The 19,529-nt window shown below is 50.1% G+C and overlaps 1 protein-coding gene across 3 annotated transcripts in view; it reads right to left on the bottom strand.

Moving 5' to 3' along the window:
* LOC141253136 (immunoglobulin superfamily member 10-like) overlaps positions 1-19,529 on the bottom strand; it is a 130,712-nt gene that overhangs the window by 94,180 nt on the left and 17,003 nt on the right. For 2 of the 3 annotated variants that reach the window (XM_073670891.1, XM_073670892.1), the window contains exons 3-5: positions 6,452-6,751; positions 5,919-6,185; positions 2,257-2,415 (exon numbers count right to left, since the gene is read on the bottom strand). In XM_073670891.1, the coding sequence (XP_073526992.1) occupies positions 2,257-2,415; positions 5,919-6,185; positions 6,452-6,751 (726 nt within the window). The remainder of the gene's footprint in view (positions 1-2,256; positions 2,416-5,918; positions 6,186-6,451; positions 6,752-19,529) is intronic. The other variant, XM_073670893.1, reaches the window with a different exon arrangement.

The raw sequence follows: 19,529 nt of genomic DNA on the forward strand, positions 1-19,529 counted from the left end.
GAGGAGGGGGGAGAGTTTGCTGAGGGAGATGATCCCTGTGACACCATTTCTTCCAGTCCTTATCTTTCTGCCTGACAATACTCTGCACTGTTAGTTCAGGAACTCTACCTGACCTGTGCTTAGCTTCTCTCCTGACTTGAATGCTTTTCACTTGCAGGGGCGCTTCTTTGAGATACAGAACACACACACCACCTTTCTCTTCGGTTCCAGCCAAACAGTAAACAACTTCTCCACAATCCCCTGGGGCTCTGCTAAAACACTCCCTTTCTCCTGTGACTGTGTTAACCCCTCTAGTTGCTGGATGCTTCTGGAGCACAACACTTCCTGTCTCCTGTGCTTGTGTTACGTCTAATAGTTCCTGGATGCTTTTAAAGCAACAGCGCTATTTCTGCATGTCACATATGGCTACTTTAATTTGCACCTATATAATGATATATATATATATATATATATATATATATATATGTATATACTTACCTGTATGTCATAAGTTTGTCTGTAGACCACATTACCCATTGTTTTTAATTGGGATTGTTTTAACTGTTTCGCTTGCTGTGTTAAATAAAGTAATGTACACAATTGATTATCACATGACTATGTCATAGTATGACTTTTTCTAAACATAATAAAAGGAGGAATTGTTGAGGTATGCAATCTTACACCACCTCAACATGTTTTGGGATCACCATTTGTGCAGCGGTACTCGACCCTATGAAATCATGCAGAACGTCCTGTCGCCTGTGTGCACCAGAGGAAGGTGTTTCATTTGAGCATGTAGCAGGTACAGAACTACCACGTCCTCTCCCTGCAGCAGATACACCACCACCAGCAGCTACACCAGTATCACCAGGGCCACGTCGACGTCCCCTACTTGATGTTCTCCTCATTTTTTTAAGTGGTTTTTAGGCACAATTCTCGACATGGATGTGATGGCTCTGGAAGTGCCCATAGCCTAAAAGCTTGTTGATTGGCTGAGCTGCAGCCTTTCAACAAACTTTACTTGGCATCTGAACTTCCGGTAAAAAGTCTGTATTTGAGTTCACTCCTCCCTATTTTCTTAGGTAGAATCGCTATTTACGTGCCATGTTGGGTGGGGACACTCTTTTTGCTGTGTTGGGTGGGGACACTCTTTATGCTGTGTTGGATGGGGTCACTCTTAAGGCTATGTTAGGAGGGGTCACAGTTTTACATTGTATTGGGAGGGGTCACTCTTTACGTTATGTTGGGTGAGGTCACTCTTTACGTTATGTTGGGTGAGGTCACTCTTTACGTTATGTTGGGTGAGGTCACTCTTTACATTATGTTGGGTGAGGTCACTCTTTACGTTATGTTGGGTGAGGTCACTCTTTACATTATGTTGGGTGAGGTCACTCTTTACGTTATGTTGGGTGAGGTCACTCTTTACATTATGTTGAGTGAGGTCACTCTTTACGTTATGTTGGGTGAGGTCACTCTTTACGTTATGTTGGGTGAGGTCACTCTTTACATTATGTTGGGTGAGGTCACTCTTTACATTATGTTGGGTGAGGTCACTCTTTACGTTATGTTGGGTGAGGTCACTCTTTACGTTATGTTGAGTGAGGTCACTCTTTACGTTATGTTGGGTGAGGTCACTCTTTACGTTATGTTGGGTGAGGTCACTCTTTACATTATGTTGGGTGAGGTCACTCTTTACGTTATGTTGGGTGAGGTCACTCTTTACGTTATGTTGGGTGAGGTCACTCTTTACGTTATGTTGGGTGAGGTCACTCTTTACATTATGTTGGGTGAGGTCACTCTTTACATTATGTTGGGTGAGGTCACTCTTTACATTATGTTGGGTGAGGTCACTCTTTACGTTATGTTGGGTGAGGTCACTCTTTACGTTATGTTGGGTGAGGTCACTCTTTACATTATGTTGGGTGAGGTCACTCTTTACGTTATGTTGGGTGAGGTCACTCTTTACGTTATGTTGAGTGAGGTCACTCTTTACGTTATGTTGGGTGAGGTCACTCTTTACGTTATGTTGGGTGAGGTCACTCTTTACATTATGTTGGGTGAGGTCACTCTTTACGTTATGTTGGGTGAGGTCACTCTTTACGTTATGTTGGGTGAGGTCACTCTTTACGTTATGTTGGGTGAGGTCACTCTTTACATTATGTTGGGTGAGGTCACTCTTTACATTATGTTGAGTGAGGTCACTCTTTACGTTATGTTGGGTGAGGTCACTCTTTACGTTATGTTGGGTGAGGTCACTCTTTACGTTATTGCAGTTACCTGATTTTTCCATCTTTCTCTTCTTCCACAAGAATCTTCCCAGTGCAATAAAGGTGAGTACTCCCAGGCAAGAGATGATTATCATACAGATGAAGAAGACTAAGGGCACGGAGGTACTCCCATTGTTACTCCCCTCATTGGTGGCCTCAACATCTGAAACTAATCACAAAGAGCAGTGAGAGGAGACTCTGTCACCCATGATCATATTTTTAGGAGCTCCGTTGCCTGTGAGAAATAACTAAACTCAGAGCAGTTAGTCTCCTGCAGAGTTTTTCCTTACATATTATAAACTGATCGCTCTCATCTACAAAGCTCTGCACAGTTTTGCACCACCCTAAACCTACCCATCCTCTCCACAGCACTGCACCACCATACATCTCCTCCTCATCTCTGTCTACCGCACTACCCGTCCTCTGCACAGTGCTGCAAAAACCTACATCTCCTCCTCATCTCTGTCTACCGCTATACTCTTTGTGATGACACAGCATTTAATATTAATTATCCAGACGTCTAAATTCAGTAGGCCAGGAGAAATACACTATTATCTTTATGTTGACTTTTGAATTTATGTGTTTTTCTTTGGTTGCTCAAGAAGGTCAGACTGTTATTTGTATAAGTCTGGATGTTGTTACTTTAGTTGATAATTACTGCAACTTATTGTCTGTTATCTCTGGAGGACAGGGACTCAGGGTCATGGAACAATGATGTTTACTAATATGCTAATTGAACCAGGCCAGCTAGTTTATTGATCTGCAGAGCAATAGAAGACAAACTATGCAAATTGATTAAATGCTCAAGCAATGAGACATGAGCCCCTGACACCTTCCCCTCTGCCCTGTGAATGATGAGAAACACTTTACAAAATCACAGCCAAGAGAGACTCTTTAGATTCAGTGTAACTCTTCAGAACAGCAACTAGGATACATCGCTCCATACAGGGGGACACAGATTTGGATTCTACAGGATGCCAGCCTAAGAGACCAAGGCTCTGGTTAATGGGATACAGATCTGCCCCATTGACTATCACAGAACCCATGGATACATTTGGGGAAAATCAGGTTGGGACAATCATGTCACCTGGTCCCATGGATATTTTTGGGGTAGCCAGGTTGGGACCCACCGGTCACCAGGAACCCATGGATACGCTTGGAGAAAGCCAGGTTGGGACCCACCGGTCACCTGGAACCCATGGATACGCTTGGAGAAAGCCAGGTTGGGACCCACCGGTCACCTGGTTCTATGGATATGTTCGGAGAAGCCAGGTTGGAACCCACGGGTCTCCTGACCACATACCTCAATAGACTGTCAGCTTCCTAAGCTTGCCACTGCCTCCTCTCTGTGGGTGTCCACCCAAAACTGGGTGCCACTGGTTGAGGTAGTTGGCCCTGGAAGTCCCAAAGTCACAGCTGCTCTATCCCCGGCGGGCCAGCGGAAGGGAGAGACTGTGTAATGTTGTACCATCTTGGGTATTTGCTGGGACTGTTCTGTTTACTGCCTGTTTTGTGGTTCAATAAAGTATTGCCAAACTGTTTTACCCTCACCCTGTGCTGTCTAAGTAGTATTATGCCCACGGGAGACCCCCGTGTCTTCACACTCGTCCTCTCCACAGTGTTGTACCACCCTACATCTCCTCCTCTTCTCTGTGTACCGTGCTACCTGTCCTCTCCATAGTGCTGCACCTCCATGCATCTCCTTCTCTTCTCAGCCTATCACCCTTCCCATCCTCCCCACAGTGCTGCACTACCTTACATCTCCTTCTCATCTCTGTCTATCACCCTACCCGTCCTCTCCACAATTCTGAACCGCCCTACATCTCCCCCTCATCTCTGTCTATCACCCTTCCTGTCCTCTCCACAGTGCTGGTTGGCGCCCCTGCGGGTCCAGTTGCCACAGAGGTATTGCATCTCAGCCAGAGGTGTGGTACCCCACTCTCAGGTAAGGAGGGAGCAGTACCCAGGACCCAACCACTCACATCCAACACTCCATTAGGGAAGGTCCAGATTGCTCCTAAGGGAGAGCACAGACCTGGTCCCTGTCTGGAGGGTGGAACTAAGTAGAGGAGGTGGATGGAGGAAGTAGTTTGGGGGAGCACTGAAGGCAGAGTGACAGTTGGCGATGTGGGTCACATGACTGAGAGTATAAAAGGAAGGGTAGAAACATCTAGAAGGGGGTTCAGCTCAGTTCAGTAAGTGAGGACCGTGGAGGAGTAGGGTCCAGACTGAGTAAGGGCCCAGTCAGAGGGGCCCAGTAGGAGAGTGAGGAGAGAAGACCGGAGCAGTGAGAAAGGCTCCAGAGAGAGAGAGGATCCTAGGGGCACGGGAAGTGCGGAGTCCACCCATGCGCCCGAGTTCACGCTGACCGTGAAGGGATCAGGTCGCAGTAGGGGACCGGCCCCAGACTAGTGGAGGACTGCAAGACTCAGCTAGCAAACCGGAGGTTGCGGTATCTTCATGTGCCGTAGCCAAAAACCACACACATTCGCTGAAAAGGTGGCCATATAGGACAAACGGGACAGAATGGACGTCGCCCAACAAGGCCTGCGGCCACTGGCTCGGGACACTGTGTGTGAGGCGCAGGGCGGGAGGGCGAGAGCCAGCGCAGAGAGATGACCCGGAAAAGGTACATAAAAAGGGGGTCCCATTCAAGTGCACCCAAGTTATCTGAGAGTTGGCTGGATCACTTCCCCGGAGGACACAGGACTCGGTGGGCTGTTATAACCTGCTGGCAGTTGTAACCTGGAACATCATAAGAACTGTGAGTAAATACTTGAAGACTGCACCCAGCTGTGTCCTCTATTTAATTGCTGCGTCACCTGCCTTGCACTACACCAAACAACATCCAAACTGATCTCTTTAATTGCCCTGAGGCCTAGCTCTACCCGTGGAGAGCTGAACCATCTTTGCTGCGTCACCAAGAGCCCCAGTGGATCTGAACAGCAGCGGCGGCCACCTATAGCCGCATACCACGGGTGGCGTCACGAATCTTATTTCCCCAATTGACTTTTCTTATTGACCGCCCTGGGCCATGGACCGGGTCACTGCCACCGTGACTACCCCAAAAAGGACCGGCCTGGCTACCGAGTACCCCATGGCCCCAGGTATGTTTACCTCCCTACCTGTCCTCTCCACAGTGCTGCACCATCCTACATCTCCTCCTCATCTTTGTCTACAACCCTACCTGTTCTCACTACAGTGCTGCACCACCCTACATCTCCTCCTCATCTCTGTCTATCACCCTTCCTGTCCTCTCCACAGCGCTGCACAACCCTACATCTCCTCCTCATCTTTGTCTACAACCCTACCTGTTCTCACTAAAGTGCTGCACAGTCCTACATCTCCTCATCTCTGTCTACCACCCTACCAGTCCAATCCACAGTACTGCACCACCATACAGCTCCTCATCTCTCACCCTACCCTCTCCCCAGTGCTGCATTACACTTTATCTCCCCCTTCAACTCTATCAACCTACCCATCCTCTCCGTTCTGTAACTGATCTAAAACATCCTCAATAATCCAAACTTCGCACCTCCATCTCCAAGACTTCTCTCGTGCTGCGCCAGTTTTCCGTAATGCATTACCCCAAATGATCCCATAAACACCCACGGCCACACAGTGAGAACATGTCCTGTGGGGTCACATTGTAGAGGGGATGAAGAATCTTACCATTGATGTACAAGAAGATTTGGAGGAGGGGGGACAGGGAAGAGTTGAGGGTCCGTGCTGAGTACATCCCTTCATCTGCTTTCTGCACACGCCGTAAAAAGAGGCTGCCATTACTGAAGACATGAGAGTGCCCGATGCAGCCTTGGATGCACACCTCCATAGATGCATTGCCCACCTCCTCTGCTCCCTTGCTCCACACAACCTGTTTGGGGTAGTCCGGGGACCCACTTTCCAGGTTGAGGTCAATCATGTGATCTGTAAAGACATCTAAATAGAATAAATCAGTCAATGACGGGAGATTTCATTGTTCCTCTATATGGGGCCAATGTCTCAGCTCCTGCAGGGCCACATTTGGAAATGTCACTGCTCCAAATTGTGACAGACTCTTAGGATGAGTATGAATATATATATACATATATATATACAGTATATAGATATATAGGTATCTTGTACAGTATGGTGCGATATGGTATGTGGGGTAGTGGCACAGGTTCCTTGGAGGTCCATGGCCAAAAGACCCCTCGGGTACCTACCTACTATATGTAGGAGGATCTCAGCTTGGTGGACGAGGACTCCAGACTCATTATACACGACTGCCATGTATGTACCCTCGGCTTCTCTTTGTACTTGACTGAGGAACAGGCTCCCATTGGATAAAACGGAGAACATCTCACTGCAGCCATAAGTACACTGTCCTCTGTGGATTCTGCCCAGCAGTGCCCCCTCTTTCTTCCACATCACCAAGAATGGAGGTTCCTGGGTCTTCAGACCAAGTGGAATCAGCAGCGAGGTTCCGTCTTGCAATGACGATGATGATCCAACATACGGAAAATCTGATGGACACGGAGAAGTTCAAAGGCGTCAGATCCACACGCACCCTCCCATAGTTAGACATGTCTGATCAGTTATTCTATTTCATCATCTGTAAAATGTAATATTTTATTTTTTGAAGGATGTTGGAGTCCCTGCTGTGAGATACAGCTGCTTGCCTCTGTGTGTGTGTGTGTGGGGGGGGGCAGCTACACGTTCTTGTGTAAGGCGGGGACGGCACACCGGGAGAAATAGTGGCGGCTGGGGATCGAGTACTAAGGGACGGCCGCTGCCATGAAGTTGCGGAAAGATTCCGTCTCCACGAGCCTAAACGACAACATTTCAAGTGAAAGCAGTCGAGAAATGTGGCAGTTTAGGGGCGTTGGCTGCGTATTTGCACTTGTGCTCAAATGACTGGGGTAGGGACAACTGAACGCTGCGCTGGGACAAGGACATGGTTGCTGATGGTGGTGGTTGCAAGTGTGCAATGACAGGTGCAGGGCAGAAGGCATCTTCGTCTGTGCCATGGACAGGGGATTGGAGTGCACGCACAACAGCGGAACAGGAAGTGGTGTCATCCACAGACACTGTTTCTGGACCCTGGCGTTCGACCCAATTAGTCGGGTGCTTTGCTCTCATGTGCCTGAGCATGCTGGTGGTGGTCAGGCTGGTAGTTTTGCTGCCCCTGCTGACGCTGGCATGGCAGATGTTGCAAATGGCCTTTTTGGGGTTAACTGGACAGTCTTTAAAAAAGAAACAGACTCTGGAAGACCTAACAGTTGGACTGGCAACTTCCCTCGTGTTAGTGTTCTGGGGAACAGTTTCCTGCCTTGTGTCTGTGGGCACCACACTGCTTGTTCCAGCCTGTTGTGGTGCTATGGCTCCCTTCCCCTCTGTGCTGCTGTGCTCGCTATGCATGTCACCTTCCCAGGATGGGTCAGTGACTTCATCGTCCACCACCTCGTCTTCCACATACTCACCCTGGGCCTCCTCCTGACTTGCTGGCAATTGTCTCATCCTCATCCACCTATTGTGACAGTAATTGCACTTTCCCACCGTCACCTTTGTGTGACTGTGGCTGCTTCAATATTTGGGTATCGCTACATGCGATTTCCTCTTGCCCCACTTCAAGCAGGCTGGGCGAGAAGCCCAAATCTATAAATGGAAAAGTGAACAGCTCTTCAGAGTGTCCAAGTGTGGGATCAGTTGTCTCCGGGCACTCGGCATGGTGGGAGGAAGGAGGGTCAGGGTGAGGAATATGTGGTCCAGACTCACAGCTACTGATACTGGACCGTGTGGAAGACAGGGTGGTGGTGGCCAAGTGACTGGAAGGATTATCTGCTGTCCAACCAACGACCTTTTCACACTGCTCTGGCTTCAATAGTGGTGTTCCGTGGCTCCCTACAAAGTGGGACAGGAAGGTCGAGGGACAAGATGTGGGTGCTTGTTTTGCTCCCTCAGCAGGCACAATTTCAGCTTGCCCATGGCCACGACCTCTGCGTGCACCATCACCATCATGTCCACCTTCTCGTCTTTTGCCATCCGCCTTGGCCATTTTAAATGGAATATAATATTTGTCACGTTCCCAAAAATGTCTGTATTATTACCGCAGTAATACCGGATCACGTCTGATGACCACGGTTTTAGGCAGTGGCCTAATAGTGTTCCCCAACTACAGTCTTCAAAGCCAACCAACAGGTCGTGTTTTCAGGATTTTCTTAGTATTGCACAGGTGATGGAGTTATTGCCTGTGCAGGTGATGTAATTTTCATCTGGGCAATACTAAGGAAATCCTGAAAACATGATCTGTTGGTGGGCCTTGAGGACTGGAGTTGGGGAACACTGGCCTAATAAATATGGTACTGGTCAGCGACCCAGTGTGAATAGGTTTGAACAACACACAACTGGCAGACTTTAAATGGAGTGTAATATTTGTCACGCTTCCAAAAATGTCTGGATTATTACTGTAGTAATATAGGATCACCTGAGATGATGGACAAGTGTCTCTGCTTCCACAATACAGCAATGCTATTAAAATCAAGCAAATCTGTCTGTATTCTGCTAACAAGCAAATGGAGCAGTAAAAATGGTGTATTATATTGCTTTTCCCCAAAATAATCAGGATTCAGAGCAAAAAGAATATTATTAGCCCTGATATCTAGGGCTATGGATATCAGTAACAGCAGCAGAAAGAACGTGCAATGGACCCTATTCTGCTCTACACGCTCTCCACAAACTCTGCCTGCCTAACTCCTGCTATCACCAGGATTAATATTCATCAGAATTAGTCCTTAGAAGGACTGTTAGTGTACCCTTGTAACGCTGTGGAATACCTCACTAAAACAACCACCAATTCTCTCTCTCCTTCAGCTGCAGCTCTCCCTACTCTGCCTGTCTGAAGGGTAGACTGTGACGAGCATATAGAACCGATGACTCCAAGCGGCTAGCCAATCACTGTAATACCACAACCAATATGGCTGCGGCATTACAGTGACTGGCAGGAAATCCCTGCCAGTTAATTCGCTGTCTAAACAGCAGTAAACATGCGGGGCGAGTACTGAGCATTTGAGAGCATTGCTATTGCTAATGTGATTCAGCACGCCATATCTCACCTTGTCATTTAGTGGCGCTGAAATTCAGCTGCGTGCAGAGCTGGTGCAGAGTAAAAAATCTAATTTTTTGTTGCTAATAGCGTGCTCCCACCACAGTATCTGAGCAACATGAGTGACTGGGAAAAAGAGAGGTCGTGGTGGAAGGGGGAATGTACTTACAAAAAATGAAGGCTCTTAGCGCATAAATTGCCCAATTCATGTATGCCCATCAACCACGACAAGATAGCCTCCGCATGATGGGTAACTAATCTCCTAAACATGCCTCTCTTGGGCTAGATGCCTGCAAATTTAAGTGGGCAGGTAGAAACCAACACTAATTAAAAGCTCCCTTGGGCTGATGGGTGGAGTGCAGAGTCAGAAAAGGAGGCAGTCAAAACCTCCATAGTAAACTGCATTTATACTGTAGGCTTATAGCCGAAGAGAGGCATGTTTAGGAGGTTAGTTACCCATCATGCATTTTTTCCATTTTCATTCTGTTGCAGTGTGTCGGTGAAGCTATTCACACTAGGTCTCTGTGTAGAATAATATTAGTAAATTACAGGCCTGCTATTTAAAATCGTGGTTCTCTGTCAGACGTATCACATATAACTGCCTTCCAAAATCAGTAATTTCTCGTGAACGTGGAAGATATTGTCCTCCATTTAAAATGGGCAAGGTGCGTGGCAAGGGACGGGGAAGTGGACGTGATGGTGATGGTGCATGCAGAGGCCGAGGACTTGGCCGTGGGCAAGCTGAAATTGTGCCACAACAAACACCCACATCTTGTCGCTCGACCTTCCTGTCCCAATTACTAGGGGACCGCAGACCACCACTATTGAACACAGAGTCAAAAGGTTGTTGGTTGGATAGCAGATAATGCTCCAGTCACTTTGCCACCACCACCACCCTGTCTTCCACACGGTCAAGTTTTAGCCATGAGTCTGGACCGCATATTCCTCACCCTGATCCTCCTTCCTCCCACCATGCTGAGTGCCCAGAGACAACTGATCCCACACTTGGACACTCTGGAGAGCTGTTCACTTTTCCATTTGTAGATACGGGCCTATCGCCAAGCCAGCTTCAAGTGAGTCAAGAGGAGAACGCGTGTAGTGATGTCCAAATATTGGAGCAGCGACAGTCACACGAAGGTGACGGTGGGAAAGTGCAATTACTGTCGCAAGAGGTGGATGATGATGATGAGACACAATTGCTAGAAAGTCAGGAGGAGGACCAGGGTGTGGAAGTGGAAGACGAGGTGGTGGATGATATAGTAACTGACCCAACCTGGCAGGGGGACATACAGAGCGGGAAAAGCAGCACACAGGGGAAGTGAGGCAGAGCACCACAACAGGCAGGAAGAAGCAGTGTGGTGCCCGCAGACACAAGACAGAAAAGCGTTCCTCATAACGCCAACACAAGTTGCCAGTACAACTGTTAGGTCTTCCCGAGTCTGGTAATTTTTTAAAGACTCTGCAGATAACCCCAAAAAAGCCATTTGCACCACCTGCCAGGCCAGCATCAGCAGGGGTAGCAAAACTAGCAGCCTGACCACCATCAGCATGATCAGGCACATGGCAGCAAAGCACCCGACTAAGTGGGCCGAACCCCAGGGTCCAGCAACAGTGTCTGCTATTGACACCAATGCTGCTTCCGCTGTTGTGTGTGCACGCCAATCCCCTGTCCATGCGCATGCTACGATGCCTCCCGCCTTGCACCTGTCGTTGCACATTCTCAAGTAGCACCATCAGCAAGCACGTCCTTGTTCCAGCGCAGTGTTCAGTTGTCCTTGGAATGCAAGTGCAAATACGCAGCCAACGCCCCACAGGCCACACTAATAAATTCACACATTTCTCGAATGCTAGTGCTCGAAATGTTGCCTTTTAGGTTCGTGAAGACAGAAGCTTTCCGCAACCTGATGGCGGTGGCCCTCCCTCGGTACTCGGTCCCCAGCCGTCACTATTTCTCCTGGTGTGCCGTCCCCGCACATGAGCACACGTCCCACAACATTAGCCATGTCCTCAACAACTCAGTTACTGGGAAAGTCCACCTAACCACAGACATGTGGACAAGTGCTTGTGGGCAGGGATGGTACATCTCGCTGACGGCACACTGGGTTAATATAGTGGAAGCTGGGACCCAGTCGTACCTTGGGACAGAACACATCCTCCCGATGCCGAGGATTGTGGGCCCTGGGTCAATCAGGGTTGCCCCCACATTCTACAGCTCCTGCACCTCCTCCTCCTTCTCTTCAGCCTCCATCTCTGAAATGCCCACATCAGTCACAAGCTGGAAGCACTGCAGCACTGCCTCGGCCAAGAGGCAACAGGCTGTGCTGAAGCTAATATGCTTAGGTGACAAACCGCACAACGATAAAGAGTTGTGGACAGCTCTGAACGAGCAGGCACATCTGTGGCTGACACCGCTGACTCTACAGCCAGACATGGTCATGTGTGACAATGGCCGGAACCTGGTGGCGGCTTTGAGGCGAGGCGAGCTCACACACCTACCATGCCTGGCCCATGTGCTTAACCTTGTGGTTCAGCGGTTTCTCAAAACCTACCCGGATCTGTAGGATCTGCTTGTCAAAGTACGCCGCCTGTGTGCCCATTTTAGAAAGTCAGCTACAGTTTCCGCTGACCCTGCCATGCTTCAGCAGCGTTTGAAGCTTCCAGCTCACCGGCTACTCTGCGATGTCCCCACACGTTGGAACTCTACATTGCAGATGTTGGGAAGGATTTGTGAGCAGAAGAGAGCAGTTGTTGAGTACCAGCATCAACAAGGCCTTCGGTATTCAGTTCAGACTACACACATAAGACCTCAGGAATGGATATGGATGTCAGAATTATGTACCATCCTCCAACACTTTGAGGACTCCACCAAGATGGTGAGTGGTGATGACGCCATAATTAGCGTCACCATCCCGCTTCTCTGTCTTCTGAAATGCTCTCTACCCACAATTAAAGACATGGCAGATGGACTGGCAGATGAGCACGACTGGTAGGCAGTCAGCGCAGGTAGACAGGCAGGCTCGGCTGGCGGGCTGACTACCGGGCACGGCAGAAAGACAGGCTGGTGGGCACGGCTGATAGACAGTCTGACGGGCACGGCTGATAGACACACTGAGGAGGTGCCTTAAATAACGGAAGTCCTCCGGCCATTGGCCGGGGAAGTCTTAGGATGGCGCACGCGGCCCCTTTAAGAAGCAGGGAGCGTGTGCGCCCTAAGCACAGTGACTGGGGATCTGCATGGTGCGCTCACCCCGGGAAGACGCGGCGAGGGAGCCGGAAGGAGGGGCGGAGGACGCCGGACCGGACCCGCGGTGGTGAGGAGATCGGCATCTGTGTCGGGCAGGAGGCAGAGACGCCGACGCTACAGTACCCCCCCTCTTCTTCAAGCCCGCAAGAAACCCCTTTCAATCCACAAGAAAGAAAGTCTTTCCTCTTACCCTCTTGGTGGCCAGAATGTTTTTTAAACATCCTTAGTGGAGACTGGAGCTGGAGTGGTTCCTGGATCGTCAGAGAAGGAATTGAGGACTACAGGCTTGAGGAGAGACACATGAAAGGAATTGGAGATCAATAATGAGGCAGGGAGTTTCAACTTGTACGCCACTGGATTTATTTGGCTAAGAATCTTGAAAGGACCGATGAACCGTGGACCCAACTTGTAAGAAGGTATCTTGAGACGAACATACTTGGAGGATAGCCCGACCTTGTCCCCCGGACGGAATAGAGTTGGGTCCAGACGTCTCTTGTCAACATGTCTCTTCATCCGCTCAGAGGACTGCAGCAGTGCAGTTTTAGTGTCCTCCCAAATCACAGAGAAGTCTTTAACGAGAGACTCCTCAGCAGGATTGCCAACAGAAGTAGAAACCGGAAACGGAATATTGGGATGCTGACCGTACACCACAAAGAACTGGCAGAGGATTCACTTACATGCTTTTTGTAGGAAAATTCGGCCCAAGGCAGAAGCTCCACCCAGTCATTATGGTGAGCGTTGACAAAGTGCCAAAGAAAGCTAGTGAGGATCTGATTGATACTCTCAACCTGACCATTGGACTGAGGATGATAAGCCGATGAGAAATCCAATGCGACATTCAGCAGCTTGCATGTGGCTCTCCAGAAGCGTGTAGTAAACAGAACTCCTCTATCCGAGACAATATGAAGAGGTAGGCCCTGGAGACAGAAAATGTGAAGGATGAATTCTTTAGCCAGCACTGGCGCAGAAGGAAGACTTGGCAAAGGGATGAAGTGGGCCATCTTGGAGAAGCAGTCAGAGATCACCTAAATGACAGTACAACCGACCGATACAGGAAGATACGTGATGAAATCCATCGCAATATGTTGCCACGGAGTGGAAGGCACGGGTAGAGGAAGAAGTCGACCAGTCGGAAGTTGCCTAGGCGTCTTGTTACGGGCACAGGAAGAGCAAACAGAGACAAAATCTGCAACGTCCTTGCGCAGGGTAGGCCACCAATAATGTCGGAAAATTAGCAGAAGCGTCTTCCCCTGACCAGTATGACCTGCCAGTTTGGATGAATGACCCCAGAGTAAGACCCTCTTCCTATCCGGAGCGGCAACAAAGGTCTTACCAGGAGAAAGAAGAGACAGGTCAAACGAGGCGACAGTCATTATTCTGGAGGGCTCAGTGATATGTAGAGGCTCCTCCTCTTGATCGGTAGACAGGAAGGAACGGGAGAGCGCGTCTGCCTTAATATTCTTGTCTGCTGGACGGAAGTGAGGAGTGAAGTTGAAGCGAGCAAAGAACAGAGACCATCTGGCCTGACGAGGATTAAGTTGTTGAGCGGACTGCAAGTAGGCGAGATTCTTGTGGTCCGTGTAGATAACCACTGGATGCAAGGCCCCCTCTAGGAGGAACCACCACTCCTCCAGTGCCAGCTTGGTGGCAAGCAGTTCTCAATTTCCAATGGAATATCTGCGCTCTGAAGGAGTGAAGAGCTTGGAAAAGAAGCCTGGATGAGGACTTCTGGGTGAGAACTGCTCCGGCCCCAGAGGAAGCGCGTCAACCTCCAGGAAGAACTGCTTGTTACCGTCAGGACCATGAAGCACCAGGGCAGAAGAGAAGGCTTGTTTCAAGGATACAAAGGTACTTTCCACCTTGGGAGTCCATTCCTTGGGATTAGCCCCTTTACGGGTCAGGGCAGAGATGGGAGCAGTCCGGGAGGAAAAATGAGGAATGAACTGGTGGTAATAATTAGCAAACCCCAAAAACCACTGAATAGCCTTCAACCTCTCAGGTCGGGGTCACTTTAGAATGGCAGACACTTTTTCGGGGTCCGTCTTAAGCCTGGTCTCTGAGATTATGTATCCCAGGAAGGGAAGAGAAGTCTGTTCAAAGACGCATTTCTCGAATTTGGCATACAGACGATTCTTTCGCAGCCTCTGCAATACCTGTCGAACGTCGCTTCAACGTGAGGGCAAATCAGAAGAGAACACCAGGATATCATCCAGGTACACCACCACGCAAGCGTATAGGAGATCTCAGAATATGTCATTCACTAGTTCCTGGAAGACTGCTGGTGCATTGCAGAGTCCGAAGGACATCACGCGGTACTCGTAGTGTCCATCCCGAGTGTTGAATGCCGTCTTCCACTCGTCATCCGGGCGAATCCGGACCAGATTGTATGCGCCACGGAGGTCGAGCTTAGTAAAGACCTTGGTGCCCTTGAGGTGATCAAACAGCTCGGAGATGAGAAGCAGAGGATACTTGTTTTTGATAGTAATCTGATTTAGACCCCCATAGTCGATACAATATCTTCTTCTTGGCCAGGGACATCTTAGGACGGCACGCGCGGCCCTTTAAGAAGCAGGGAGCAAGCGCGAGCCCTAAGCACAGTGCCCGGGGATCTGCGCGCAGCGCGCACACCCCGTGCACGCGCAGCGAGGGAGCTGGAAGGAGGGGCGGAGGACGCTGGACCGGAGCTGCGGCGGTGAGGGGATCGGCGTCTCTGCCGGGAAGGAGGCAGAGAAACCGACGCTACACATTGCAGGCTTTTGCCGGCTCCTCTTCCTCTCCTTTTCCCCTTACTATCGGGGTCCGCAGGGCTCAGTCCTAGGCCCCCTCCTCTTCTCTATACACACCCCCTATTGGACAAACAAGCAGCAGATTTGGGTTCCAGTATCATCTCTATGCTGACGACACCCAACTATGCACCTCTTCCCCTGACATCACCCCTACCCTAATACAAAATACCAAGGATTGTCTGTCCGCTGTCTCTAACATCATGTCCTCCCTCCATCTGACACGGAATCTCTCCAAAACTGAACTTCTTGTGTTTCTCCCCTCTACTAACCTAACTCTACCCAACATCGAAATTACCTTGGAGGGTTCAACCATAACTCCCAGCAGCACGCCCGCTGCCTTGGGGTCATATTCGACTCTAACCTTTCCTTTACTCCCTATATCCGACCAGTCACTCGCTCCTGTCACCTGCATCTTAAACACATCTCCAGAATCCGACCTTTTCTCACTTTTGAAACTGCTAAAACTCTTACTGTCTCTTATTCCCTCTCGTCTGGACTATTGCAACTCTCTTCTGATCGGTCTCCCTCTTACCAAACTTTCTCCTCTTCAATCCGTCCTGAATGCGGCAGCCAGGGTCGTATTTCTGTTCAGCCGCTTCACTGATGCCTCCATCTTGTGCCAGTAGTTATGTGCCGCCCCTGCGGGTTCAGTCGCAACAGAAGTATTACAACTTGTGGTGCCTCACTCTCTGGTAAGGAAAGGGTACAGCCCGGGACCCCAACACCTGCATCCAACTCTACACTGCTCCAGGCCGGCTGGAAGGGCAAGATGCACTGTGTTCTGCTGAGCCCTGTCCCTGGCTGGAGTGGGGGGAACCAGAGTGAGGGGGAACCAAGTAGTGGGTGTGGGTGGAGGAAGGAGTTTAGGGTAGCATTGGTTAGGAGTATAAATAGGGATCCATCTTAGGTAGTGAGGAGTAGTAGTAAGTGGAGGTCTGTGTTCTAGTAACAGGAGCAGGTGCTCTTCAGGAGCTCTGCTCCAGAGTGGGCCTGGTGAATGAGGCCCAGGAGGGGAGCAGAGGAGGAAGGCTCCGGTAACTGAAGGGGTCCCAGGGGTACGGAAGGAGCAGGAAGCCACCGGTACGCTCTAATCTGTCAAGTGTCAGAGGGACCAGGCCGCAAGAAGGGAACTGGTCCCTGGGCTAGTCGTGTCGCTTCAAGCCTCTGCTAGGAAACTGGAGGCTTCTGACTTTTATGGTGCAGTTGCCATACTCGCATTCTAGCAGCCAAGAAAGGTAGCCGAGTAGGACCAGGGAACTCCAGGTGTCCTTGAGGGATCCGAGGACGCCATCTTGGGGCTCAGTTTGTGAGGCGCAGGGCAGGAGGGAGAGACCCAGCACGGAAAGTCGGCTGAGGAAAGGAACATATAGAAAGGGGATCCCGATAAGTACTCTCGAATTGCCGGAGGGACTTCTGAACCCCTGCTTGGTGAACGCAGCGCGACGCGGGAAGCGGTAACCTGTACAGTGTACCTGAGGAACCTAAAAAGAACTGTGAGTAAACTCGGATGACTGCACTCCAATGTCTCTGTCGGTTATTGCCACCGCGCCATCTCTCACCTGCATCCCATCTATCAACCCTGCCCCGGGGGTCCGCTCCACCTGTGGGGAGCAGAAACTCCTCAGCTGCCATCCCATCACCCCCGGAGGTCTGCAGCAGCTCCGGTAACCATTACCAGAAACCACAGGTGGCGTCACGAGAGTGACCCAGAGGACGGGCCCGGGAGCCGACTGCCGTGACATCCCAAGGAGGTAAAGGCCCGGGTACCGAGTCTCCCCCATATCCTCCCCCCCGGGTGAGACAATTACACTGGTTAGCTATTCGCTACAGGGTCCAATATAAACTCATCGCTCTCACCCACAAAGCTCTCCACAGTTCTGCACCGCCTTATACAAATGACCTAAGACTAACATCCCCCATAATCCGAACCTCGCACCTCCGTCTCCAAGACTTCTCTCGTGCTGCACCAGTTCTCTGGAATGCTCTACCCCAGACTATCTGAATGATGCCTAGCCCCCACGTCTTCAAGCGCGCTTTAAAAACCCATCTCTTTAAACAAGCCGACCACCTCAACTACTCAGTAACCTAACTTTCCCCTGTTCCCTCCTTCTAAATATTAGGAGGGTTTCTCCACACCCTCCATGCACACGATAACAGCACTCAGTACTTGAGTATTGCACTTAAACATACAGGCTGATGACCGGATGATGCAGCTTTATATGAAAATCCCTATTTATTATAGTTGCCAGACCTGAAATAACAAGCACCTTTCACCTATTGTGTCCCCCCATTTCCGTGTAGATTGTAGCTTGCGAGCAGCCGGACCCTCGCTCCTGATGTAACTGTTCACTGTCTCACCTTGTATTGTTTTTATTGTCTGTACATGTCCCCGCTTATTGTAAAGCGCTGCGGAATATGTTGGCGCTATAGAAATAAAAATTATTATTATCTATGAAGCTGATGTTTCTGTCACCTGAGTGCGGCTGAGCAGAAGACAATGCTGAGCTGTTACATGAAGCATCAGGGGTCCAGCACAGCGGACCTACACCGATCCCTCACCCACCGCGTGCATGGCCCAGACCCTGATACCTCATACATGGCCCAGACCCTGATACCTCATACATGACCCAGACCCTGATACCTCATACATGACCCAGACCCTGATACCTCATACATGGCCCAGACCCTGATACCTCATGCTGGCCCAGACCTTGATACCTCATGCATGGCCCAGACCCTGATACCTCATACATGGCCCAGACCCTGATACCTCATGCATGACCCAGACCCTGATACCTCATACATGGCCCAGACCCTGATACCTCATGCATGACCCAGACCCTGATACCTCATCAGTGGCCCAGACCCTGATACCTCATACATGGCCCAGACCCTGATACCTCATACATGGCCCAGACCCTGATACCTCATGCATGGCCCAGACCCTGATACCTCATACATGACCCAGACCCAGATACCTCATACATGACCCAGACCCTGATACCTCATGCATGACCCAGACCCTGATACCTCATGCATGGCCCAGACCCTGATACCTCATACATGACCCAGACCCTGATACCTCATGCTGGCCCAGACCCTGATACCTCATGCATGGCCTAGACCCTGATACCTCATACATGGCCCAGACCCTGATACCTCATACATGACCCAGACCCAGATACCTCATTCATGACCCAGACCCAGATACCTCATACATGGCCCAGACCCTGATACCTCATACATGGCCCAGACCCTGATACCTAATGGATGGCCGAGACCCTAATTCCTCATACATTGCCCAGACCCTAATACCTCATACATGACCCAGACCCTGATACCTCATACATGACCCAGACCCTGATACCTCATGGATGGCCGAGACCCTAATTCCTCATACATGGCCCAGACCCTGATACCTCATACATGGCCCAGACCCTGATACCTCATACATGGCCCAGACCCTGATACCTCATACATGACCCAGACCCTGATACCTCATGCTGGCCCAGACCCTGATACCTCATGCTGGCCCAGACCCTGATACCTCATGCTGGCCCAGACCCTGATACCTCATACATGGCCCAGACCCTGATACCTCATACATGGCCCAGACCCTGATACCTCATACATGGCCCAGACCCTGAAACCTCATACATGGCCCAGACCCTGATACCTCCATACATGACCCAGACCCTGATACCTCATGCTGGCTCAGACCCTGATACCTCATGCATGGACCAGACCCTGATACCTCATGCATGGCCCAGACCCTGATACCTCATGCATGGCCCAGACCCTGATACCTCATGCATGGCCCAGACCCTGACACCTCATGCACGGCCCAGACCCTGATACCTCATACATGGCCCAGACCCTGACACTTCATAAATGGCCCAGACCCTGATACCTAATGGATGGCCGAGACCCTAATTCCTCATACATTGCCCAGACCCTAATACCTCATACATGACCCAGACCCTGATACCTCATACATGACCCAGACCCTGATACCTCATGGATGGCCGAGACCCTAATTCCTCATACATGGCCCAGACCCTGATACCTCATACATGGCCCAGACCCTGATACCTCATACATGACCCAGACCCTGATACCTCATACATGACCAAGACCCTGATACCTCATACATGGCCCATACCCTGATA

The sequence above is a fragment of the Phyllobates terribilis genome, unplaced genomic scaffold (genome assembly GCF_046119375.1).
Source record: "Phyllobates terribilis strain yellow unplaced genomic scaffold, ASM4611937v1 Scaffold_2__4_contigs__length_985480577, whole genome shotgun sequence".
NCBI classification, from domain to species: Eukaryota; Metazoa; Chordata; class Amphibia; order Anura; family Dendrobatidae; genus Phyllobates; species Phyllobates terribilis.